We start from the raw sequence: 26216 nt of genomic DNA on the forward strand, positions 1-26216 counted from the left end.
TAAAAGGGAAACAAACACTCATTAACAAGTCAGACACGCTCTGAATAATCTGCAAAAGAATGCAACACGGACTCTTGCGGTTCACTTCATCATCAGAATCCAGTAGCAGTGATGTAACTAATCGCAGACTATAGTAATACCACTAATGGCAGTCGCTCATTCACAGGCACTAAAGCGTTTAGCAAGGAGGGAGGTGGAGCTGGTGCAGGAGGGTCGGGTTTGACAGAAGAAGGGGGGGATTGTGGGAGGGTAGAAAGAAGGAGGTGATTGTTGGGCAGAAGGAAGACATATAAAGGAGGGGAGAACAAGAGAAGGAGCAAGTGGAGGAAAGACGAGGGGAAGGACGCTTTTTGAATAAGACTGCAAACTTTGGAAGCAACAGGTAAGTTTGTGTCTTCTAATATTTTCTGCACAGTTTCAGCCTTTATGCGAGTGAATAGCGGTAGACAAAGAGGTCGAAGAATTAGTATTCACTGGGAGCTCCTGCTCTGATTCCAATGCATTTCAATGGAATGTTACCTTAGGAGAGCTCTGAATGGCTCATTGTTGTTTCTCCACGAGTGCTCACAAACGGAGCATATCTCAGGTATGTTTTTTCTGGATTCTTGTTGAAATCGCACATGCAGCTTTCCGGTAACTAGATCCAGCTGACAAGGCTGTGCTGTCTCATGGGTGTGTAAGCATTTGGACCTGTTGAGCAATACCGCCCGGAATGCTGAATTGGAGTTAAGTGTCTCCAAATCTTAACAAATGAGGATTATTCCAAGCAGTTATTTACACAAGACCATAAATCACTGACAGACACGGTACAGAAAGATACGTTTCAGCTATTTAAACACACATTCTTTCATTTGTTTACTCAAAAATGTTCTGCTGTTGAGAGAAAAAGTTTATGCCTCCAACTGAAGGAGATTTGAGTTTTCACCCACCAACCGAAACTAGGCCCACATTTAAGTCATTTGTTTCATTCGACTCAGCCCTCCTCTCTGCAGTCGCATAATCCCTAAAAGACGCAGAATCAGGGGAGAAATAACAGAATGTCCTCATTCAGGCGCTTTTATAAAAGAAACTGGCTCACTCAATATACACATAGCTGGAAACCCAAGGGGCTGATTCTGTTCATTTCTATGCAAAAAAAAGAAGTAAAAAAGCAGATTTTCTTGCCCACTGATGGAAATGTATTTTTTATGATCTCCAGTGCGATGGCTGCCATGAGGGACCTTCCTTTTCCCTTTGTGCTCATATGCCTGGTTTTCATCAGAGGATACTGTCCCCTGCCTACAACATCACAAGTCACAGAGATGAATCCCACGGGACCTGTCAGATCACGTGGGGTTTCGCCCGAGGCCCATGTGCTTCCCCCAGAGGATTACTATGAAGGTGAGGAGACGACCACCCCGATCGTACCCGACAGACGGTCTCCGGACGGAGGTACCTCGGAGCGGTGCGACTACAATCCCTGCTCCGAGAACCAGACCCCCTGTGCAGAGCTGGCAGCTGCCACCAACTGCTTGTGTCCAGGGCTCCCTTCACATGATGATCCTCCAGAGACGCCCAGCCTGAGATCAGTGTCTTGGAATGGGTCAGAGGTCGTGCTTCACTGGTGCGCACCTAACTCACATGTCACAGAGTATGTTGTGACAGTTGGGGGTCAAGATAGGAAGACATTCGGGAAGGAGCAGAGAAGCGGCGCTTTGGGCGACATCAACAACATCGCAGAAGTTTGTGTGGTTGCAGTGAATGATGCTGGAAACAGCGACGGGTCCTGTATGATGTACCGCCCCGTAGACAACAGCCTGCCCCTGAAAGCAGGCCTCATCGGTGGAGCCCTGGGCTTCCTGCTGCTCCTCTTGCTGGCCGTCCTGCTGTGGAGGCGCAAGAGGCAGCGGAAACAGGAGGCCAGCATCTCTATGCACAACACGGCCGGGACACAGTGAACAGAAAAGACTGCGAAGGCCGGACGCTCAGCGAGATAAGACTCCGTCCCACGAGACTCTTTAGCGTTATTGCGTTTAATTAACTGTGACTGCATTATAGCATCTGAGGTTTTTTTGGCACCAGGAGGTTATCTTAAAGCCGGAAGAAAACAGGGTTCATCATCCTTCATAAATATGTCTAACTGGTGAAGTCCAGGGGGTTCATTTTGAAAACCCCCTGATGTGTTTAAGGAAGTTCCCACATCCGTGATTTGAAAGCCAGCTGCACAAAATTATTCATCGTATTCACCAGTAGTGTTTTTTCTGAAAATGCATCCCAGAAGACAAACAAGAACGTTGCGTGAAAGATAAAGTGAGTTTGGTCATTCTTGCATGTCGGTAAATTAGCTGTTTGATGGACAGCTCAGAAAAATGCACAGTCAGGATTTAAAGGAACATTCCAGCCTGTCTTGTCTGCTTGCAGCTGCTTAACGTAGTACACAGCTGCTCGTAGAACGATCAAATACTTGCAGGATAAAAGACTCAAAAGCACAAACTCTCTCTTTGTTACCTAATTTTAGAGACTCAAAGTTGCATCCTGTAAAACAACCTGTCAAACTTTTTAAAGTTTTAATCGTATTAGATACAATAAAAGATGACAATAAACTCTTATTCGACACAAATTCTGCCACTGAGAAGGTGGCAGGAGGTAAGAGGATGAGTACAAAGCTTTAGATGCCAGTGTAGTACATCTGTTAGGGTTTGATAGCGGTTGTTGAAAACATACTGCATCCTGATGTTTCCTCTCTCTGTGAGAGTTCCTCATGTTGTGTATTTAATTAATGTGTGAATGGATTATTGCAGATGTGCTGTATTATTTACTGTATTTATGAATTTCATTTGGATTGTTGCCTCAGATTTTTGATACTTTGACAGGTTTCTTTGAGATACCACTGTTCAGACTGAACTTACTGTTGCTGTTAAAATTAAGTAAAATATTGCCTTCGTTGCTTCTGCACCCATGAGTTCAGCCCATGTGTCTTTTTTTTTTTTTAAGCAGCTCTTCAACGGGTGTGTTTTTCCATCTGTCTTATAGTGGGAAGTTGTGTCAGTGCACTGGGTGAGCACCAGCTTTCGGTGCTGTTTTTCCAGCTGTCACACAATAGCCTTTTCAGCGGATATGGATTTTGTGAGGCTCGTCTCATTCCAGCTGAGACTTCCAGTCATGCAGCGTTGGGCTGGTGAGGAGCTCCAGGCTTGTTTTTTTTTTTTTTTTTGCCACAATGAGAAAGAGAAGAAAGTCCAATATTTTAATCCTCCCAGTTTATCTCGTGTTCAAGCCTCCATCTGCATGTCTCGCAGCCATGTTATAATTCCTTTCTGCTCTGGTCTGCTGTCAGCCAGTCGTTCCACTGCTCCTGGCGTCTTTCTTTTTCCAACTGCGCCGCACAACTTACACGGCGCAGCGCTGTGTGGAAGTCATCTAACATCTGTAATTTGGAGACACAACACACTGTTCACTTCGGTGGCTGAAATGGCCTCAAGATGTTGCTTTTATGACACAGTCACAGTCAGTCTCTCTGGAACTGGGAGGGAAATCTTTACATGATTGAGCCAGTATGAGATGAAACGCGAGCATACAAAATGATGCAGTCTGTCTAAAGCAGATCAAGACATTACGTACTCTGGACAAATGCAAAATATCGCAAAACTTACACTGTTGTTGTGACGGCAGCAGAACAGAACAGCACGTACGAGGAAAAGCTTATGGGTGTTGTTTCAAAATGTGCAGGATGTGCCTTTTTTTAAAAAAAATAAACCATTTTTGAGAGCTCTGAATGAGTGTTGAAGAAATCTAAATTGTGCAATGTTTAAAAGTTCCCCCTGAGCACCGTCATTGTCCAGTCAGAGAGCTAGAAAGAGAAGTGACGTAGATGTGTTTCCATCACATCAGCAGCTGCCCCGGCGGTTAAAAAGCTTCTGGGCTCTTTGATGATAAGAATGAAAAGCCTGGAAATCCTTAACGTCAGTAGAAGTTACATGATACGAAAGAAGATTTTAGAGAAGCTGTCAAATCCTCTTGAAGAGACTCTGCTGGAAGTACAGAATGTCCATAATAATTTGAGTCAAAAAGCAACTGAAGATTTAACTCCGCACGAAGAATTCAGTTTAAATCCCACTAAATTTGCAGCATTGATATGTTTTAATGTGGAAAACCATCTGAATTTATATGATTTGAATTCTAATTTTTGAAATTTTATGAAAGTTTTCTGGGTTAAAAAGTTGTTGTGCTCACAAATGCGGACAGAATTGGTGACCTTTTGTTGTTGTTTGTTTTTTTTTTTGGATTATATGACTGACAAAACATCACCTGATAGGATGGAGGGCTCATTTGTTCCATCTATTGTGGAGGGCTTATCCTCACTAGCTGGCTCTAGAGTATTAGTGTCAGAATTTCTTCAATCAAATCTGAGCAACTCACTTTTTTCTCTTGACTTTCAGCCCAGCTTTCAAAAAAAAAGTGTAATCGCTATGGTGATCCACAGCGCAAACTGTATTATTTTCACAAAACAGGCTATAAAACTGTGAGATGGCTAAACATTATGGGCACCATTCTTGGTTGGGGATTTGTCACCCTGAAAATGCAGAAAACACCCAGAGTTTGGTGTTTTTATGATCTGTTCCTGAACCTACCCAAGTAGCTTTGCCGCCTAACCTTAACAAAATAGTTTTGGAGCATAAACAAAAGCAAACAGCGACTGAAAACACAAGCAAGGACTTGCACCCTCCGTCTCCTGTGTGAAAATCCTGTGATTTATGCCTCCTTGTGTGGGCTTATTTATGTTTTCCTCTTTTTTTTTGGTTTAACCTTGCATGTCATGTTATATGCACCAATAGAAGAGAACAGGCCGAAAGAAAAATGTAGACATCTCACCATTTTATAGCCTTGATCGTGAAACTAATATGTTTTTCTGCTGCAGATCTCCATAGCTGAAACTGTATTTGATTTTTTTTTTTCCCATAAATACCACTGAGCACATACGCTTTGAATTTGTGGAAAAAAGCTAATTAACATGTCCAGAATACACAATCTAAAGTTATCCTTTTCCATACTAGAAGTTCATTAGTATTAGGGTTAGTTTAGTTTTTTTTAGCATTTAGTATTCTTTCAGATTGTACCAGCTGGTCTTTACTTATGTACGCCTCTGATTTTCTTCATACGATTATCTTTTTGAAGACAAATTTATTAGTGAAATTTCGTGATCTAAAAGTAAAGACTAAACTAAATAACGGCGTTTAGTATGTGGACATCTGGCACACAGAACACAGACTTATCATCTGCTGATGCTGATTTTTATCTGCATATTTCATGCTCCAGATGAATGACTCTCCTGAGTTCCGCAGTGGAAAAATCCCACTTTTTTTTCCCCTCCCCTTCCTCAAAGCCGGACAACACCTCGCAGGCAGACGGAGTGCCTCTCCAGACAAGTTTTGATGTTAGCATGAAAAAAGTTGGAAGATAATCTGGAAGAAAAACAGATGCGAGGTTCAGAATGTGCCGTATTGACAGTCACGTTTCTGCTCTGCTGAACTGCTTCTCGTTTTCAGCATCTGAAGCCAACAGACAAAGCAGATAACAGCCCTGATGAATCGCAGATAAGACACTGTTGATGGTGGATGTTCTGTCGTAACTGCAGGTGAATTTTGCAACAAGGGTCAGCAGTAGGGGACTGCGTTGACAGCACACTTCTCATTCGAGGCGAGTCATGTTGAATCACAACTATCTCATTCAGCAATCTGGTGACTCATTTTTAATTCTCTGGTGAAGAGGTCCCGTATAAAGCTGTGAATCAGCACCGTAGACACAAATACTTTGTGTCGTCCTCTTTCTGCCTGGTCTGTTACTGTAACTGCATGACTAACAATGTCAGCAGTCAGTGTCTGTGTAGTCTGCGAAGTGACGTTTGACACGTCTTTAATTGTGTTTGTGAATTTTGGGATTTTACCCGCAGGAGGTGCACTATGTTATGTGGCTAATGATGATTAAAGAGACAGAGCTGATAAATGACTCACAGATTTAACTCTGCTAAACATGTAAATGTCACTCTGGCCCTGTAGCAGACGTGACATTTTAAAGTAATCCAGGACTTTCATCAGTGTCTCTCAGCATCCAAGATGATTCCAGCATCCACAAATGTATTTATGTCATTAGATGAAGTGAACAAGTATGTGTTCACAAAGCAAAGAAAAGCATCTTTTTCAGGTTTATCTGCCCTCAGGCTCTGAGAAGCAAAGTCAACTTATTGCCCTCTGCTGGCCACATTCAAACCAGAGAGGAGGCCTGTCCGGTCCTCACGAAAAGCCAGAAATGGACATTAATGTAATCGCAATAATAATCGTGTCTGCAGAGCTGGATCATATTAAGCTCAGTGCCAATTAGAAGCACTTTAATGAGCGAAGTTTCAAAGCAACACAAGACAAAAACCAATTTTCAGAGGCACCTGCACTCAAACGCTGCAGGTGCGCCAGTCAGAAGCTCTGCAAAATTAGAGGTGAGAGAAGCATTTAGACAGTTAAAGTTGCCCTAATCTACATTTTATGGATCAAACGGGTAATAAAAGGTGATTTATCACCTGACTGTGCGGCTTCCCTCAGCTCTGTGGAGCATCCTTCAGTCGGTTGTTTCGGTTTTACAGCCTGCAGCTTCTCTGTTTTGATTCATCCTCATCAGTGCTGTTTGCATCATCCGTGCTCACCATTATGCAGAAGCATTTGTCAGTGTGAATATCATGTCAGCAAATGTGGAACACAGAAACGACAAAGAGGAACTAGAGAGCGGCGTTTAGTAATATAATGGATAAACTGTGCGCCCAATAAAAGGAGCTGGAAACACGCAAACCTGCAGCCTAATCTGACCCTTTTATTTGCAGCAGCTTTTGCAAAATTATAGAATTTTTCACCATTATGTGTGACACGTTGCACTGAATAAGGACTGATTATTTCACGTCTAGATCTTTTAACTGATTGTGTTTTCGTGGCAGCAGCATGTAGCTGCGGCTATAAAGAGGCTTTTCTGCAGTTAAAGTAATCGCAGGTTGTAATATTATATTCACCCCATAACATTATACTGGTACCTATTCAAAACAGTCATTCATTTTCATGCAATTAATTATTCATGAAAATTTAATTTGCATTTGGCGCTGGGAAAATGAACACTATTTTTTTTATTATTAGTAATCCACCAGCAGGGGCACTAATGGCTGCTTTCTGTGCCCGCTGGGGTCAGCTTTTACAGGGCATAAAATGTTCAAAGTAGGTCAGACATCCATCAGCGCCCATTATTGGAACTAGACTGTTCTGTGTACCCGGTGCCAGAACACACACTGGCTTTATTTAAATGTAGAAAGGTTTCCACTTCTTTTAAGCATTTTGGAGACATACAAAGCATAAAAAGAAGGCAAATGAAAGGGTGTCAATCAAAAAGTGCTTGCTAAATGAGCTCGGTGCGGTTTAGTTGAGTGTTAAAAACAGCTTTTTATCAGGGGAGACTCTGGGTCACGAGGTGGCCTTCATCAGAGGAAACTCTGGGTCTTAGTGGGTGGTTGTAGAAACCGATCCCACCCCCCCCTCCTCCCCTGCAGGCATCTCATCCTGTTTACTCCTGTGTCTGCCTGTCTTGGCTCAAACCACAACTCTGTAAATAAAAAGATTAACTTGTGTCTCTAAGTGTAAGTCTGATGTCAGCGGCAGGATGATCAGGGTTTATGTAAATGCGGCAGAGCAGCATGTTAGATTCTTCTTTTGGCATCATCGCCGACGACAAAACAAGAGTGTGACATCTTTCATCATCCAGGCGTCTTTGGGAAAACAGGTTCGGCGTGAGTCACTTTCATTTGTTTTCGCAGGAGCCACTAGAGGTCATTATTGCAGAGAGCACTGTAGGAATTAAAGGCACCTCTGGCATGCACTCTGTGATAATGTAGAGGAAATGGAAATTAGTTGTTCTAATAGGGATGAAAATGAGTTTCCAGCGGTAATCAGCTCAGCCACATTTCCACATCGCAGGGGAGTTTTAGGGGGAGAAAAAAAAAGAGTTTGAAGCTAAACGTCTGTTTTCCGTCACTGCTTCTCTTTTTCCCTCCACCCCAGAAAAATCTTTCACATCCAGGGCCCGACAGGCAGGTCAGCGCTCTCCTCTCAACTCCCCAGGATAGCTCCACGAGAGCATTTCATAAAGGAGGAGGAGGAGGAGAAATGTTTCCTTTTATATTATTTTTTTCCCCCCCCCCCCCGTTTTTTTTTTCTTGTATGAAGAGCTGAGGTAGCCATGGCAACCTGGCATCACACACACAGGACAGAGCCGAGGAGGTTGAAACTCGGCTCAGCTTCGGAGAGGAGAGTTATCAATCACTCCGGCATCAGCCCTGTCACACACACTCACCTGCTCTTTCACCCTTCACGCGGCTTCACAGGCCAGGAATCATGACATTTTCCTTTTCATCACTGAGCAACAAAAACAAACCCACTTTGGCGTGCAGCTTCTGATGGATCCGGATGCTCGAGACAACATCCCTGTGCCGCAGGAGGCAAAGGTGAGGGAAGCGCCGGCAAAGTTTTTACACATTTGACAAACTTCTGATGCTTTAAACTTATATCACATCACATTTCACAAGGAAACATGCTTTTGTTTGTTACTGAATTAAAGTTATTTTGCAGCTAAATTCATCTTTAACAATCTTTTTGACCTGTGACCCCTTACGAAAAGCAAATTGCAAATTGGTGAAGCAGGACTTTTTAAAAATATATAAATTCTTCTCCCAATAATCATCTCACCAACTCTCAAATTTATGATGACCTTTAGAAGAATCCAGATTCAATGAGTAGACTTAACCCTGAATGAAATAAAGGATATTATTCCAGAAAAATAACATCACTATTAATATAATAATCACAGAGGAGGTTTCTCTGCAGAATGAATGCTGCACATTTTGCTCGGTATACCTGAGCGAGAGTTTGATTGGGAGACATTTACACTGATGTATTTTATAACATCTGAGTGTTTTTTTTCCACCACTACTATCTGATCCCTCGGTTTTTGTTTGTTTTCTTGTTTTTTTCCCCCCCTATCTTTTTACGCTCCTATTTGTTTTCCAATAGCGAGACACAGCAGGTACTCTTTGTGCAATCACAGAAAATGTTGCTGAACAAATTACAGATCTCTGGGAAGAATTACAGCCTTACAATAAAAGCGTCTGATTTTTCCAGCATCACTCGCGACATGAACACAAAAAAAAAAAAGAGAGAAGAAATCGAGGCGTGTGTTCAATTGCAGATGTATTTCAAAGGCAGAGAACATTTCATTGCCAGGATACAAAATATTATTGCATTTTTATGACAGCAATCATGTAATTTGCTGCCCCTTTATTTGAGGACATGCCCTGTAAATTTATTATAACGCTTAATAATTTACAGTATTTTAAATTAGAACCTTTCAAATCTGCTGCGTCTGCGCTTTTACATGCTGCCACATCATATGTTTTATAAAATCTTAATACAAAGACAAATTCCTCGAGCAGCTCCCTCCTTTTTTTTTTCGTCCCATTTTCTTAAATAATCTCATCTTGCGAAACTAAAAATTAAAATAAATGTTCCCATATTTTTTTTACAACAGCATGTATGCTTTGAATGTTTGATCGATAATAGGTTTTCAACCGAGTTTGTGGAGCAGTTGGAGCTCAGGTGGTGTCAGCTGAATCTCTAACACTGCAGGAAACCTGGAGGGACATGAAGCTGAAGCTGTGTTTAACCCTGTCAGGTCAGATAGTTTTCCCAGAGCGCTGAACTGTTCCACTTCCCCTCTTTTCTCAGCAGGTCCAGAGGGGCTCTTAATGCACTTTACTGGAGTTAAATGTGCAATTTTGTGACATGAGGCTACATGAAAAGAACAAACAAGCTTTACACAATAACGTGTACTTTGTAGCCTAAAGGGAGAACCTGGGTTTCGAGTCCTCAGTGTGCAAACTGCATCGTTCTGTCAGTACTTACCCTCCCCGATTTATATTCTTTACCGTTCTTCCTTTTCATTGTCAAGAGCCTATTGGAGCATATCCCAGCATGCATTGGGTTGAAGGTGGAGAGACACCTCGGACAGGCTTCCTGTCCATCAAAGTCTCCAATCCATTTTGAGCTGTGGGAGGAAATTTGCATGAAAAAGTGGAAAATTTTGCGAAAGTCTGTAAAACTGAACATCGATCCTTCTTCATTGCTGCAACAGTTTGACAGGTTTGAATTAAAACACAAGATGCGTGCCGAAGGTAGCTTTGTGCACGTGCTATTCTTTAATCAGGCCGGATTACTGATTGAATAAAAGGAAGAAACGATGAAGTTTTGTGTGCTTTAAGGACACACAAGCTCAATCTGTACACAAAACGCTTTTAGATATGGAGATGCAAGTGAGGCGTAAACTAAAATCTAGGACTGATGCACGGCCAGATGTTGAACAAAACAAATCCCAATTAGACCTACCCCTCCCACCTCTGCTGTATTAAAAAAAAAACACACACACACACATACACACAGCTGGGGCAGGAACAAGCTCCGGAACAAGAGATGAATCAGGGACAGATTATTCAGGACACAGTCACGAGGGATAGAGAGCTCAGGAGGAGAGCAAGGACTTGACCTTTTCTGAATATTCATGACGAGGGAGCCGAGTGAGATGTAAACCTTTAGTCGAGACCCAAAAACTTTGTGGAGTCTAACAACGGGAGGGCGGCTTGTGATTCGCCGCAAAATATAGAAACATCTAGCAGGAGTAACATCAGGATAAGTTGGCTGTCTGCCAGCCACGAGGATCAATAGCCATTAACACCATCATGCATGCAGTCAGAGGACAGCAGGGATGTGTGGCTCTGCAGACTATTTCATCATGATGGGAGGTGGATTGGAGCTTTAGTTACAGTTACAGCATCCAGGCTCCTAGCTGCTGAGAGCGATGCTTTCTGACTGACAATGTCATCAGTGTTCTGTGTATGTAAACACATCCAGCAGCCTGGAGAATCTAGGTCATTTTCTGGCTGGGATGAGATGAGAGGAGGAGTCGTCTGGAGACACTACCGAGCCACAAATGTGTGTCGCGTTCATGTGTCAGGAGTCAGGCCGTAATCCACACGCTTCCTGTGTTTTAAAAAGAAAAACAAAAAAAATCTGCTTCATGAATCAAATGAACATGCCTCCAGTGGTGATGAAATCCTCTGAGAAACACAGGTAGTGAGGCGGAGGGGAGGGAGGAGGAGGAGGAGGAGGAGGAGGAGGGGGAGCGCTTGTAATTTCTTGCTCCATTTCTCTTTGCTTTAGCATCGAGGACACATTGTTCATTAATATCCAAGCCCTCAGTCTTCAGGATACACAAAGCTCTGCGTCATGTAATATTGACACTGGCTTGCACAAACACCAGGAAACAATACAAGCATGTGGCGGGAGTTACTCAGTGGATCTGGAACATCATGTGCCGCGTCGCTACGGAGATTGTGGATATGCTGAGGTTGATTTTGTTGAGTTATTTCTTAATCTGTCCCTAAAGTGCTGTGCATTAAGATTTCTCTCAAAGGCACGAAACTGAATGTGTTCTTTTAAATACATTACAAAAAATAGAAAAAAAGAAAATCAATTAATGCTTTCAACTGTGTCCAAGAACAGCAGACTGCACTCTGTCTGTAACACTGATGCAGGGGGATGAGCAACGTGGATGAAATAGTCCATGATGGCATAAGTAAATATATGTTGTGACACAGTAAGAAAGTTCTGGGTTTCTGTGGAGGTTTTCTCCTCCAGGTGCTCCAGCTTCCTTTTACTGTCCGAAGACTTGCATGTTGGGTAAACTGGTGATTCTAAATTGACCATATGCAGGAGCAGAGCCAAGGGGTGGGCGAGGGTGGTCGTCACCTCAGACTAAAATCCACCCCCCACCCAAATAAGCAATAGTGAAGCCTGGTAGAGGGCAAATAGAGTTGTATTTTTTGAATAAGTTGAAGATTACATTAAAAAAGCTTATGATGCAAAGCCCGTTGCACTCATGACTGTTAATGTGGTCACTTTTGCGATGGCAATCTGATTAGGTTTTGTCTGGTCACATTTTTGTTTCACTCTCAACACAACACTAGTCTGAATTTAATGCAGTCGCATTAACGGATAGAAACATGCAAGTGATGCTACTTCTGGTAGTGTGAAGTGATTTGGGAAAGGGTTTCTCCCACTTTTCAGACCCATTTTTCATGAAAAAAGACAAAAAAGTTGTAGTTGTTTGCTGGCAAAAATCACAAAACATCCTTCTCATTCACTTTTCATTTCTATTAGGCTAGAAAATAAAAATAAAGATTTAGTGCAATGTAGACTCATATTAGCTTAGATGTATGCTACTCACCGATGAGTAATACAATCAAGGTTTTTTCTCATCAATGGTGTGAAGTTTCTTGGTTTATTAAATACATTTAGCATCAGGATCCATGCGAGCATCTTCAACACAAGAGAGTTGTGTGCATTTACGCTTGTCTTAGTGAGCTCCCGAGACTCTTTAGACAAGACAGAGTAACTCAGAGCAACTCTAAAATCCCACACTGTAGGTCTAAATCTGGACAATCAGGCATCAGCTCAGGAACACGTCAGCAACCGAAATCAAATTAAAGTCTTTCACAGCAAAGGTTAAAGGTTGGTTAAAGCAAACCCAGAGCTGCAGCCAATTTTAGCTACTTGTAGGGGTTTTTTTTCATCTGTGCATCACAATCGAAGATTTTCATTGTACTTCAATGTCTGTAGTGTACAGTTGTTTTATCAGAATCAAAACTATACACTTTAAATGTATTGTGTATCGCATTATCCTGTATTAAAAAGTCCACAAGACTTAAAATTAGCAATTGCTATAAACTGTCTTTGCATAAGTTTCACACTCTGTATTATGTGAAACAGCAGCGGTCCTGGTAAAAATAAATACGTTTAAATATCAATATACTGGTGGCACAAGGGGCTGCAAGGTGGCGCAGTGGTTAGCACCGTTGCCTCACAGCTAGAAGGTTGCTGGTATGCATCCCGGTGAGGACACCCGGGATCTTTCTGCATGGAGTTTGAATGTTCTCCCTGTGCAGTGTGGGTTCTCTCTGGGTTCTCCGGCTTCCTCCCACACAGTCCAAAAACATATTGAGGTTAATTGGTGATTCTAAATTGTCCATAGGTGTGAATGTGAGTGTGCTTGGTTGTCTGTCTCTAAGTGTAGCCCTGTGATAGACTGGTGACCTGTCCAGGGTGTCCCCTGCCTTCACCCTAAGTCAGCTGAGATAGACTCCAGGCCCCCTGCAACCCTAGTGAGGATTAAGCGATGAATGGATGGATGGATAGATGGATGGAGGCACAAGAATTCATCCTCTTGGGACCCTGAATATCTCCACAAACTTTCATTGCAATATGTCCAATAGTTGTTGAGCTATCTGGAGGCCAGCTTAAGGTAATGAACCGAAGAACTAGCATACAGTCATACTTCTGGTGTGGCTTAAAAATTTAACATTCTCATCAAGCACTCCTGCATTAGTTTGCAAATCTGCCTCCAATGGCCAAATACATGCACACATATCAAAGAGATAAATGGCAATAGTCTGACAGCCGGCAAATTTACATAATCTGAAGGTATATTGTTATATCTAGAATATTAGGCAAATATGTTTTCTTATCCCAAACCAAATTACTGGTGGATTAGGTTATCAGCCTGTAAGAGATGTTGGGGCACAATCATCAGACTTTACCCGGTAAAGTATATAGAAATACAGATTAGCTCAACTGGAGCAGTTCTGTTTAGTTTTCCAACTATCTGCAGCATCGCTCCGTCTTCTGTTCCAGCTCTCACTAATACCTTCAGACTCCGGGGCCACCGAGGGTAGACGTGTGCGATTTATTTTCAGCGAAATGTCCAGGCAACAGTGACAGCAAGTTTCTACTCTCTTACCGTCTCCGCTCATGTACGCCTTTTTCAGCAGCCGAGCTTGTCACATCGCTGCTCTTGTGTTTATTCACCGACTTTCCATTAAAGGATTACAAACAGCCTATTTTTAAAATCAGAAGAATGATGCAAACTGTTCCATCAACAAAAAGGGACTTGACAATAAGCTGCTGTGCAAAGTCGAGCTTTTGAAATGTCACATAAAAAAGTATTAAAATAGCACTTCTGGAGACAATATGACAGAGCTTTAGAAAAAAAAATCAACCATTAAAACAAGACTGACCTGTGAAACAAACATGGGACGACGTGCTGGATTTAATAGAAGACTGAGAGAAAAGATCACGTGAACACATAAGAGCTTCAAAGGCTGAAAGTGAATCACTGAAAAGGCACCAAAGACAAAATGTCCAGGCCATGAATGCAATTAAAATAAGCCGAGATGCTGTTGCTATGAACAACATAGGAGCAGGCATTCAAATTTGAAATCAGAAGCAGCGCTGCAGCTTCTCATTAATGGGATATAATGAGAATATAATGAGGATTTAAAGCTCTGGACCAAACTCACCTGATGATTACACAAACCTTTTGTTCCCGGTAACAGCGTGAAGCCGACGTCTCGGACACCATATGCTGCTATTAAGGCTTTAATCGTCCAGGAGCAGGTGGGCAGATTGTGGGCGACATTACCGTCTGTCTGGATGCCAGAAGGAGAGGCGACAGTGGTGGAGCTGCCAGTTTCCAGTTAACACTGGTCAGCAGAGCGTTTCCATCACTGGGAGGCGAGTGAGTGCATCAGGACCAAACCTCTGACCACTGACAAGGCTGATGTAAACACAGTGCAGATTTATAAAAAAAAAAACACCTTTGTCATCATCCTATAGTGTGTATTTTCACTCCAGCTATGCAGTATAATGTATCTGTAACAGTTAAAGAGGCCATTCCCTACAAACAGGCTGCTGGATCTTGTACTTCCCCTCCACATTCAACACAGAGAAGTTCACAAAACAGAGATAAAAGAAGCCAACGTCTCTCTCGCGGCTGATTACTGACAACGCAGCTTGTAGCCTGGAGGCTTCACTGAAATCAACAATGACTGGAATCCAATTACCTCAAGGACTGTATATACTGTAAATCCAAACCAGTCTGCTACCAGTCACACAACATAAAAACAGCTTTGTGTAATCTCTAAATGGATGCATACGATTGAAACCTGTGAAAAACAAAGGCCCAAACTGTGCTATTTATCAGGGCTAGAAACTGTAAAAACAGAAGGAAACATCAGATGTTTAACCCTTCAGTGGACCTCGAACTACTCATCTGTGATGCTCCGCTGAGAAATTTTACAAATCTAAGCTTAAAATCCCTGCAATAGTTCATTAAAATGACCTTATTCTACATGTCTCATTAGAAATTGAACAAAAAAAAAAATAAAAATTTTCTCTAAAGACAGCTTTGAGTTCCTCTTCTTCTCATTGCGGTTGTGCTGTTTCCACAGAGGAGCAGGACTTTATGCTGCAGTGAAAAATGAGCTCACAGTGAGTTAAAAAAAAAAAGAAAGAAAGAAAAAACACCTCCAGAAACTGTTCAGAGATGAGATTAAGACAATATTTTAAACCACACAAGACTTTTCATGAGTTCCGCTCCACTTGTTACAGAAAGGTCAACATCAGGTTTCCGGGGTTCCTCATCTGCTGCAGTCAGTGATGACGACATTTCATTACTTTCAAAATCATGTTTATTAAATTTAGAAAACACCATTTTGTTAACAGTTTCATATCAATAGCGGGAAAGAACTGAAACTGCAAGAGAGACGTAGATGGGGCCTGGGCCAACCCCTGAGTTAAAAACCATCTGTGTTTTTGGAGCTCGTATCCGTCCCTACGCTGCTGCTCTCCGGGGGTCACCTGCATCTAACCTGGCATAGACTAGAAGAGAGAGTCAGTGTGGTAGTCAACATTTCAAGGTAGAACACCAAAAGAAACGAGACATAAGAAAACTTTATAGACATCAGGTAGAAAAGTTGATTTGCAAAGTCACTTTTCAAGTCAAGGTATTTCCTGCCAAAATATACCGAGTATGCAACATTAACATGTAATTAGGTTGCCAAACCGTGTCGGTACGTGGGTTTAATCACTCAGGGAGGGGGGGTTTCTGCACAGCTTTGGGGGACGTGGGGGGGTACTCGGGGATGCGGTACAGATGTTGTCCGAGGAGGAAGTGCAAACAATGTCTATAAGGTGTGTTTGTTGAGGAGGGTCGTGGGGGGCGAGGGGTCACGGGGGTGTGAGCGAAACAGGGCTCCCCCCCTTTACTCATCAAGGTGCTGAGAGGGGCGACTCTCTGGAGGGCGAGCCCGAGATATCCTCAGGGGGGAAAACTGTGAGTGTGCAGGCTCGGATCCCGCCCAGCGACTCGGGCAAGTCAAAAACTTTGTGCCATTCGTCTTTCTCGGGGTCGTACTTCTGTACTATTTCCACCATGCACCGATTGTTCCACGAGTAGCCGCCCACCACATAGATCTTATTCTCAAACACCGCCACGCCGACGTCGCTCTGACCTCGCAACATGGCGGCGATAGGTGTCCACAAGTCCAGGGCGGGGGAGTAGTATTCGCAGCTGAGCACGTCGTCGTAGTCGCTGGTGCCCCGGAAGTGATTGCCCCCGATCACGTAGAGGCGGTCGCCCACTGTGCACATGCAGTGGAGGCCGCGCACCGTCGTCATGGGCGCTTTCTGAGTCCATTTGTCCGCATCTGGGTCAAAGCACATCAGCTCCTTCTGAAAAGTGTCGTGAGTGATTCCCCCTGCAGCAAAAAGAAGAAGGAGGAAGAAAAAAGAAAAAAGAAAAAGCAAATTAGCCTCAACACTGATCATTTGGGGGAAGAAAACACTTTGTGGACGTGTCAGTCAAACAGATCGGTGACTCATTCAGCCATGTCAAATAACGTTTTTATCTAGGCCATGTGAGGCTCCAGCCACAACACTGGCAGCGGTGACATCTGCTTCGGTCACGTTATTCAGAGCCAATATGTACACGAGGTCCACATTTTTTTTTAAACTCACCTTTCTGTGATCCCAGTTTCTCAAATTCAACAACAAATGCGCGAGTTAAACACTGATTTTACAAACTCGACTGATATCCGTTGTTGTTCAGCCTCTTTTCTACAGTGTGAAATGATGCTGATGATGAGCACTCAGTACAAAGCGGAACACAATTACAAAGCGTCCGCGCACATACGCACAAACGGGCTGTTAGACGCCGGGACACAAAAAAGCTGAGGCAAAGTGGGGAGGAAAAAAAAAAAACAGGACATGTCTACAGGGAAGGCTTAAAATAAAGAGGAACACAATCCCAGCATGCATTTGGGTGGAAGCCAGTCCACCCCTCCCCCCCCAGGCAGAGTGACTAGGAGCAAATGCAGGGAAGATTTGCAGAGCATGCCGAATAGAGGCAGAATCCCTCTTTTGCTGCTGCCCAGTGATCGTGTGCTTGGTTTATTGTTGAGGCCTAAGCTGTCTATTCAGCTGCCATGACTCAGATCTGTGATGCTGCACCTCCTTAGCTGATCAAATTCAAAGATAGCCTGACTATCCATTTTCTTTATCCAAGTAGTCCACGGAGCAAGTCTGCTATTTAAATCCTAACAAGAGAACAGTGCTGCCGGAGTAAAAGTAGGGTCCTTGTAATTCCTCTCAAGGGGCTCTGCTGCTATTTTGATTCTGTTCAAGGGCTTTGGCCTTTCCCTGATACAATAACGTCTGATCAGTATCCCAGTATCTCAATGTCTAATCAGTGCCATTAGTGAGACACTAAGAGCGGACAGGGTTTTGCCAAATTGATCTCATCTCAGAAAGACGGGCTAAAAGCCTTTGCCCTTCCGCAGACAGCACAGGACAGACTGTGTTATTGTTTGTATTGCCTGCCACATGTGCCCATATTTTACCATTTCAAATCGCTTCCCTGTGCAGCCGTGTAGATATAAAATAACTGCAGAGTCCCCTTGTAGAACCAGTGACCTGGTTGAATCAGTGCCGGCACACGTGGGACCCAGAGATGATGGAGAATAGACACAAAGGTGACACTAAAAAGGGGGATCAGCAGATTCCAAAAATACCCCGTAATCATTAGGACTTCAGCTCCTGTATAAATATCAACTGCTAGCGATCAATGTTGGTCTCTGATGTTAAATCCCTCAGGGATCCACATTGCTAAAGACACAACCAAGCTACAGCTACATATTGATCAGCTTTACCTCAGGCTGGCTGGGAACATATGGATCCGCATTAACATACAGGGAGCTCTGTATGGATGATGAAAGAAACTGAAAATACTTGGGCACCAGTTTTCACACTCCTCTCACTTCTCCGAGCAAGTTAAAAAATAAAGTGGTTTCCATTTGCGGTTCCTAGTCATGTAAGATACATTCAGTAACCTGCATTTCTCCAGTGAGGATAACCATCCTCTTGAAGTCAGACTGTCAAGTTCATTTTACAGCCTTCTGATATCTCAGTCTGGCCCTCAGTTCCTGCAGGAATATGAGATCGAAATCACTCCTCACTGACTCATTCACTACTCTCTGTGTAATAAACAGTTATTTACTACGAGGTGAGCCGACAGTTCAAATTTCAGACGTTGACGTACCATTACGGGTCATCAGTTGTCGAGTTCACATGATAAAACCACATGTATAAAATTCAATATATGTTATTTTGAGAATGTTAGCAAAGACAACCTTTTTTCATTCCACAGTGAGCATCTACAGAGGCGCTACACAGAGCATAAATTACACACTCAAATAAAATGGCAGAGGAGATGTACTGCAGTGCACTAATCGTAAATAGGATGTGATTTCAGACACAGTCTTAACCAACACCCACATTAGTTGCAAGAGCTGGAATTATATCACTTTGTGCAACATCTCCAAATTGATCAAGCGGGGAGGATATTAGCAGGCATTATAGATCAGCCCCCCTTTTGATGCCCAGTCTCAGTGCCCACCGTCGGTCCTGAGCGCTGAACTCTCACAGATCTCTAATGCATGCTCAGCATAGATAAATCAAGTGTGTGAGGAATGATTTGCATAAGTCTGTAAGTGTGAAAGACACATTACGTATGATATAGCAGGTTCAAACCATACAAATACCTTGCCTTAGCAGCTGACAGATAGTTCTCAACCAAATGAAATCAGCCAGGCTCACACGTAGCCCATATATTAGCTTATTGCAGATACATATTGATATCAATGGCTGATGATGAAGAAATGCAGTACAGAATGTGCAGTGCACTTGATTTTTCAACTGTCAAATGTCAGATAATTACTACAAATCATTCTAATCATTTTAAACACACACAAATATTAAAAACAATCAGAGACCTGGTTTATGAGACTGGCTGTTGCCATGGGACCTACACCAATCAGCCACAACATGAAAACCACTGACGGCTGACGTGAACAACATTCATCATCTCTCATCACAATGCAATGTTCTGCTGGGAAAACTTGGATCCTGGCTTTCATGTGGATATTATTTTGACACGTACCACCAATCTAATCAAAGTTCCAGATCAAGCAAGACCACTTCAATACCAGCAACCTCCTCCAGTAAGGCAACGGATCCTGAAAAATCCCCAAAACACAACACAGGTGTTCAACTTGGCCTTAAACTCTCAAGATCCTAGTCCAAATGGGCATACCAAGGATGCATTGGAACAAGTCCAATCCATGTAGGCCTAACACTGGAAAGGGTCTGCTGCCAGCGGTATAGCTTTAGAACACAGGATCTAATCTGGTTGATGTTAAACTTTAATAATAGGGAAGCAGTGGGAGGGACGCTGCTGTAATTGTTAGTTAAATTGTAGGGTAGCTTCGGTCTTTGGGCTGATCTGATCCTAATCAGCACCATCAATCCAACCCTTGGATTTGACCAGGCGTGGGTCCATGATGTCTATGTGGTTTTGTTCCACACACCTACATAACTCCCACAAAGTGTTCAAGAAGTCGTAGTGTTTCATCTGCCTGATAATGTTAACTTGCTCATTTGGTCACTTTACCTTGACTTTTGTGCGTCTTCTAACTTAGCTAAGCAGTAAAATGGTTTCTTTATTGGTCTGTTTTATTGTGTTTTTTGTTATTTCTTACACTGTTGTGCTGTAGCCCACAGACAAAGTTGCAGACAAACACTTTTATGTCCACGGTGAACATCCTCTGACCAGCTGACTTCTGTTATTGTGCTGCAGGTTATGACACCGATGAACTAATGTGATATACGTTTGGGAGACTGCATATGGTTGGTTTATTTGGGAAATTTTTTTAATTATGTGCAAATTTGTGCCTGTCTGGATCCGCTCTGTGCAGCTTGATGTGGCTACTGCATCAATTTGCATGTATTTTAGGCCCACATTTGGCCGAGAACCACTTCTGAAACATGCTGTGGCCCTTCTGGTGTAAACATTGTTTAGAGGGGCCACGATCAACTTCGGTGGTCGCAACACAACTCAGCCGCCCCCGGTGGAATCAAAGAGTTAATCTCTTGGATAAGACCGTGGACCAGAGGCAGCGAGGCTGTGCGCTGGTTTAGTACTCATGTCTGAACTCTGCCACCCCACTTGAGCTGTGATGGTCTGTAGGCTGAGTGCATTTGTCAGGTTCATCCAGCTGACAGAATACCTTCAGACAGCACAGCAGCACAGCCGGAGAAAGTGATCTGATGTGCCATGACAGATAGACACAGAATTGCACTCCAGCATGGGTCACCTTGCACAGCTAGACTGTAACCCCCGAGACTGTGGGCGCTACAGTGGGCCCTTCGTGCAGCAAAATGGCTCGTTTACCTGTACCATTTGCATTAAAAGCACTTAAAAGCAAGTTTTCATATGACCTGCATGTTTTCTTTCTTGTGTTGCAACCCCCAGCTGTATTCGCAAAACTGCTTGACCAGCTTTATCCTGTACCACAAATGTTCATTTTTCCATCACATATATTTTTAGCTGCTGCAGGTGCAAAGCATGACATTGTGTCACAGCTCAACTCGCTGTTACAACAGCAAAATTTATCAGGCTATTGACCTGCTCTTGCGTGCATCACTGAAACACGAAACCAATAAAAAAGAATCCATTAGAATATCAAAAGAAGTCAGCAATAAACACCATGTACTGCAGAGTACAGCCAGAAGCAAAAGGATTGACACAGCTGGCTACCAGCAGATTAGCTCAGTCCGTGACTATTATGTTATTCATCATTTCAGCTTAAAAAACTAAAAATGTGGCTTTCGTCTCCACTCCACTATAATATTAGACTTGTGGTCTGTGTGGTCCCAAATATGCCTCAGCTCTTAAACTAATTAAAAACTGTTTATATAAACAATGATAGTAATCATGTGTGAAGGTAGTTCTCAGTTTCTGGCATCGCTCCAGCATGTCAGAGTTAATTAATATGAAATCAAATTAAAGGGGCTACATGCACTATTAGCTTCACAATTCCTTCTGCAATACTCAATTTTTTTTTAATGTAAAAAAATAAAATAAATCTTTAGTGGTAGCTGCATAACACTGCACTGAATTAAAACATCAGATGAGCAGAAACTATGAAGAATACATGAAAGATAACTGGAGCTAACACAGTAGGTAATGTGTTGTGTATAGAGCTCCATAACATAATAAAGGTTTGCAGATGTGTGGATTATGGAATTAGATTCACTGCTTGCGTGCACAGTAATCAAACTCAGGGAATACATCTAATAAAACGGTGTGTAAGCTGGTCATCACCTTACATTGCAAAGAAGCTTAATATTGCTGCTAAAGAGCTTTTCCATATTTTATTTTCATTTTCCAGAGTCTCCCAGGTGGTGCTGTAAGTACAATATGTGACAAGTGCAAAGATGTTAATGTATATAAATCCACTAAGGCTACCAGAGATGCCCGATACCAATATACCACTTTAAAAAAAAAAAAAAGTTTCTTGGTGGGATTTCTATTTTTGTTAATTGCAATTCCTCCACTACTCAAACAGCTGGTGTTTATTCCTTTGATGGCGCATGGTCACAGATTTTCACTTCATGTAGCTCCACTGGCTAAATTTTTTAAATTGATCAAATGTTGATCTGATTTGAACTGGGAAGTCTACAAAATAGTGTACACTGGTGTATTTTTTGGCTGCCACACAGATGCTATGGATGTGCTTAGAGATAACCTAGTCATTTATGATATTGGTAGAGTATGGGTGACAATAAACACCATCAATACTCCTTTTCCTTTCTGTCCTTCTTCCCTACCTTTGCTTCCACAAAAAAAAAAAAAAAATGGAAAAAACAAAACTGCACTACTGGAAAACTTCCACAATCTCATTTTTTATGTTTTGAACAACACCGTTTGTGCTCATGTGTTGCAAGGAGGATGATGGTACCCATGGCCAGGAGGGATTAACACAGTCTCTTCTGTGTTACACCTCCTACACAGGCTTCAGTCCTTTACTTTTGCTCCATCCTTCCCAATTCCCCTCCACCACCACCACCAACCTTCCCCTCCTTTGTAGCATCGCTCTGGATTAGTCACACTGAGAAACTAGGGCTCATCTCCATACCGCAGGATTTGTTTTCAATCGTATGAAGTGAACAAGTGCTGTGGTGACATGTAAAGAGCAAGTCCTGACTGTCCACTGTCTGTCCTGAGCACTGGGCCCTCACGGACTTTATAATCAGGCTCAGCATAGTTGAATCAAGTATGTGAGGAATGATTTGAAAAAAAGTGTGAAAGCTATTATTTTTATATAATGTAGCAGGTTAAAAAAAAAAAAGTAGCATTAGCAGACTGTTAGAAATCGTGACTCACCGATAATTCAAAAACTACAATGCACTGTGTGTACCATTTGTTCAAAGCATTATTATCAAATGCAATATGTCAGAAGTAATAAAATAATTTCAACAATCCGTAATGTGTATTGTTATTGTGATCCTACGCCCATGCTGCCCTCTAATGCGTGCTACAAATAAAATTTAACTGTCACCTTTAAGGCATGCAATCAACTTTTAAACATCCTACATATTCACACATTATACATCTCTTTTTTTTATTTGAGCAGCTTCAGCTTTCGCCACTTACCTGAAATATACATATAACCGCCATACACCGTCCCAGCATGGCCATAATGTGGCTCATTCATTTTGGCAACATATGTCCATTCATTTGTCCTTGGGTTGTAGCACTCCACAGTAGCTTGAAGAAAAAGATGGAGAAAAAAAAGAGACTGTATTAGTAGAAAGTAGGTCAAGACACAACTAAGGAGGACAAACAGCAGCAAATGAGGCCTTGGAGGGTCTCAGCGTGGGAGCTAAAACACGGATTTAAATACAGAGTACACATCCCCACAACCCCACCAGCGCTCAACGCACTGACTGCACAGGAAATAGGGAGATTGCTAGATCCTCTATCGTAAGCTGCCTGAGGATGGTGTTGCTAAATCTGAGCGAAAACAGACACTGGTATTCACAAGTGATGCTCATAGGTAAGAAAATGCTGGTTGGGTGAACCCATAGGGTCCATCATCTTGTGGACTTATTGTGTGCTTGGAAAAGGGTTGTGATTGTGTACAGAACAAGTTGGACAAGCAGCTGCAGTGATGCATCGAGGGCCCTTTACTTTAAAGATGTAAGCTTCATACACCATAGCTAAATATAAGTGGGAGCACAAGTGTGCATTATACACCGACTAGTCTGACTGTCTGGATTTAGATGGTGGGTACAAGCCTGCCATTTCGGTTTCACACTGCATTCTCCTTCTGTTCTGCTAGCAACATGGCACCATTTGACAAGGGACACCATTGCTGCAACCTGGGCTCAGCACTGCCCTCGACGATTGTGTTTGGTTTGAACAACTACAAAGCCAGAGTGTTTTTAGTGGAGCCAGTGTGGACACAGCACCTTGGAGGTCTGTTATATGGGCCTATAAACTTAAGATTGTGAATCACGGATAAGTTATTTTCTTGTCATTTGCCACCTAAATATAACTGGAATTAAAGTAGGGGGATCGTATATTGTGGAAACTCCTAATTTGGTATATTAATTGAAGGTGCTATATGTTAATGTTGTATGTTGGTATTTTAGTCACTGCTAACCGGCGAGCCCTGGCCCATCCCATCTCATATTTCCCTATCTGCAGACTGGCCAGGTCATTGTTGTGGTGGTCCTTTTATGTTCAGCTGCCTCTCCAGTGAGTCATCCTGTAGAAGGCTCTCCAGCAGATCCACTGCGAGCTGAAGGGCCACTCCAGCTAGAGCCTGCAGCCGGTGGAGTACTGGATCATGTGCAGCTACAGCAAGCTCACTGAGGCTGAAGAGCAGAACAAAGATGCCCTGAAGTCTGCCCATAACGAGACAGCTGACTCCCATCATCAAGATGGTGGAGCTGGATGAGAGACTCGCTGGAGAGACAGCTAGAAGTCACTGATGACCGCCACAACAGTCACCTGGTCAGCCAGCAGGTCGGGAAACAATGGATGCACTGCACATCTTAAAAGGTGAAAACTAGTATGTTAACAGAAGACAAGCGTAGCAGACGAAGAACAGTTAGAAGTAGACCAACATTCTGAGAGAAGCATCCAACCAGCAGAGACACGAAGCACTACTTCAAGTTGCTTGTTAAGAATTAAATTGAAGTGAAAACAGGTTGCAGAGATTTGAAAGTTGCAGTGACAGACTTTTTATCCGCGCAACCATATGCTAAACTAATCATGCAATCACATCAAAGTTCATCAAAATCTGCTGGGAGAATCGTGATTCAGATCTTGGATTGTGTACCACTAAAATTTGTCATGTGATCTTTTGGCAAGATTGTCCGCATTTAATTAATTAAAAGGCACTCGATTTTGTTACGTGTCACAAGCAGCAATTGAGATAATGCACAAAATATCTTGTTTTCACACTTTGCAGCCAGTGGATAAAGTGACCTGATTAATGATGCTCAAAGAAAAATAAGGGGTCTCGGCTGGATTTAAAGAATCGAGCCGTGCACTTTTAAAGGCTATGGTTAAATCAAGGGCTTCCTAAAACAATGTGCTTTAAAAAAATCATATTTGTTCCAAAATACAGCAGTATGCACAGTAGCACAAAAGGGGTGTGAGACATCCATGGGCCAACTATGGGAAATTGCTCTGCTTGGTCCTATTGTCAAACTGAGAAAACCTGCAACCTCTCAGTGGAAACAGTACAGACATGAGGACCAATAGTTTAACTGAGCAAACCTAAAGTACAAAGCAAAGTTTGACTAAAAATGGAATGGATCATAATTAAAATTACTTTATAATAGGTAAATCAGTTATTTATTTAATAGAGACCAGAGGCCGGGTACTAAGTAATTTCATTTACAGCTACACCAGTTAAAAGTGAATAACAGCTTCATTACCATCAGATTTTGTCCTGATCAGCTGAAAAGGTCACATTTTTAATTAGCATGAATTTTCTTTCACTGCAGGTTGTTCATCAGAAATTAATAGAACACTCCAAGGGTCAAGCTGGCAGCTGGTGATATCTGGTAATAGCTACCATGTAGCATATTTCTCTGACCCAGAGCAGCAGTGGGGGCCTGGACCTTGTAATGGGATTGAAAGATACGGTTTGGTCCCAAAAAATCTGAGATGATGAAAGGGATAGAAAAGGAGAATAACATTCTGCGAGATAGAATTCAGTATATACTTTCATTTGAGCTTAAATATTGCTTTTTGGAAAGGGCTGCAAGAAAAAAAAACAACACAAAAACAAATCTCGAGATCTTTGCTGATCTGCACATTTTGTTTCTGCAGAGCAGGTAATAAGAGCTTTTTTATGCCTAAGAGACCAATTAAAGCAAATATACACACTCTTAAGTGCAGCTTTCCAGTTACATTAAAAGATTGTGCTGCTCCTGCCCAAGACTCATAGAAAGGTTTAAATTTGGTCAAATAGAATTTGTTGACAGAGAAACCTGTAATATATACAAACTGCTTCAACCCTAAACCTAAACATATCACTTTGACAAACCACCGATTAAAAGTTAAACCTTAATATATTTCAATCCCATCAGTTTCTTCCATAACACATCTTCATTATATTGTTTTAAATAGTTAAAAATCAGTACAAAACAAAGCCTAGCAGTGAATGAATTCTGAATATGTAGCCAAAACAGAACTACTGAAGAATAAAGAATTGAAAAGATTGAAAGCTTCCTTCTCTCAGCACCCTTCTTGATGTTTTTCATTTAAATTCAAAGCACTTCAGACAAAAACAATAAAACCACACCCGTGTGACCTACCCAGAGTAAACAAACATAATACAAGGGCAGGGCACA

General features: G+C 42.3%; 2 protein-coding genes across 3 annotated transcripts in view; one reads left to right on the forward strand and one right to left on the reverse strand.

Annotated features, from left to right (window-relative positions):
• Positions 1–306: 306 nt before the first annotated feature.
• LOC103353300 (leucine-rich repeat neuronal protein 4) lies at positions 307–2941 on the forward strand. Its single transcript, XM_008276209.1, has 2 exons — positions 307–382; positions 1199–2941. Exon 2 carries the CDS (start codon positions 1203–1205, stop codon positions 1935–1937), a length of 735 nt encoding a protein of 244 aa, XP_008274431.1. The 5' UTR covers positions 307–382; positions 1199–1202; the 3' UTR covers positions 1938–2941.
• Positions 2942–15619: 12678 nt separating this feature from the next.
• Positions 15620–26216, reverse strand: part of LOC103353301 (kelch-like family member 13) — a 40887-nt gene continuing 30290 nt past the window's right edge. For both annotated transcript variants that reach the window (XM_008276211.1, XM_008276210.1), the window contains 2 exons: positions 22999–23112; positions 15620–16705 (listed from right to left, as the gene is read on the reverse strand). In XM_008276211.1, the coding sequence (XP_008274433.1) occupies positions 16218–16705; positions 22999–23112 (602 nt within the window). In that variant the 3' untranslated portion in view covers positions 15620–16217. The remainder of the gene's footprint in view (positions 16706–22998; positions 23113–26216) is intronic.

Source organism: Stegastes partitus, unplaced genomic scaffold (assembly GCF_000690725.1).
Source record: "Stegastes partitus isolate 25-593 unplaced genomic scaffold, Stegastes_partitus-1.0.2 Scaffold67, whole genome shotgun sequence".
NCBI lineage: Eukaryota > Metazoa > Chordata > Actinopteri > Pomacentridae > Stegastes > Stegastes partitus.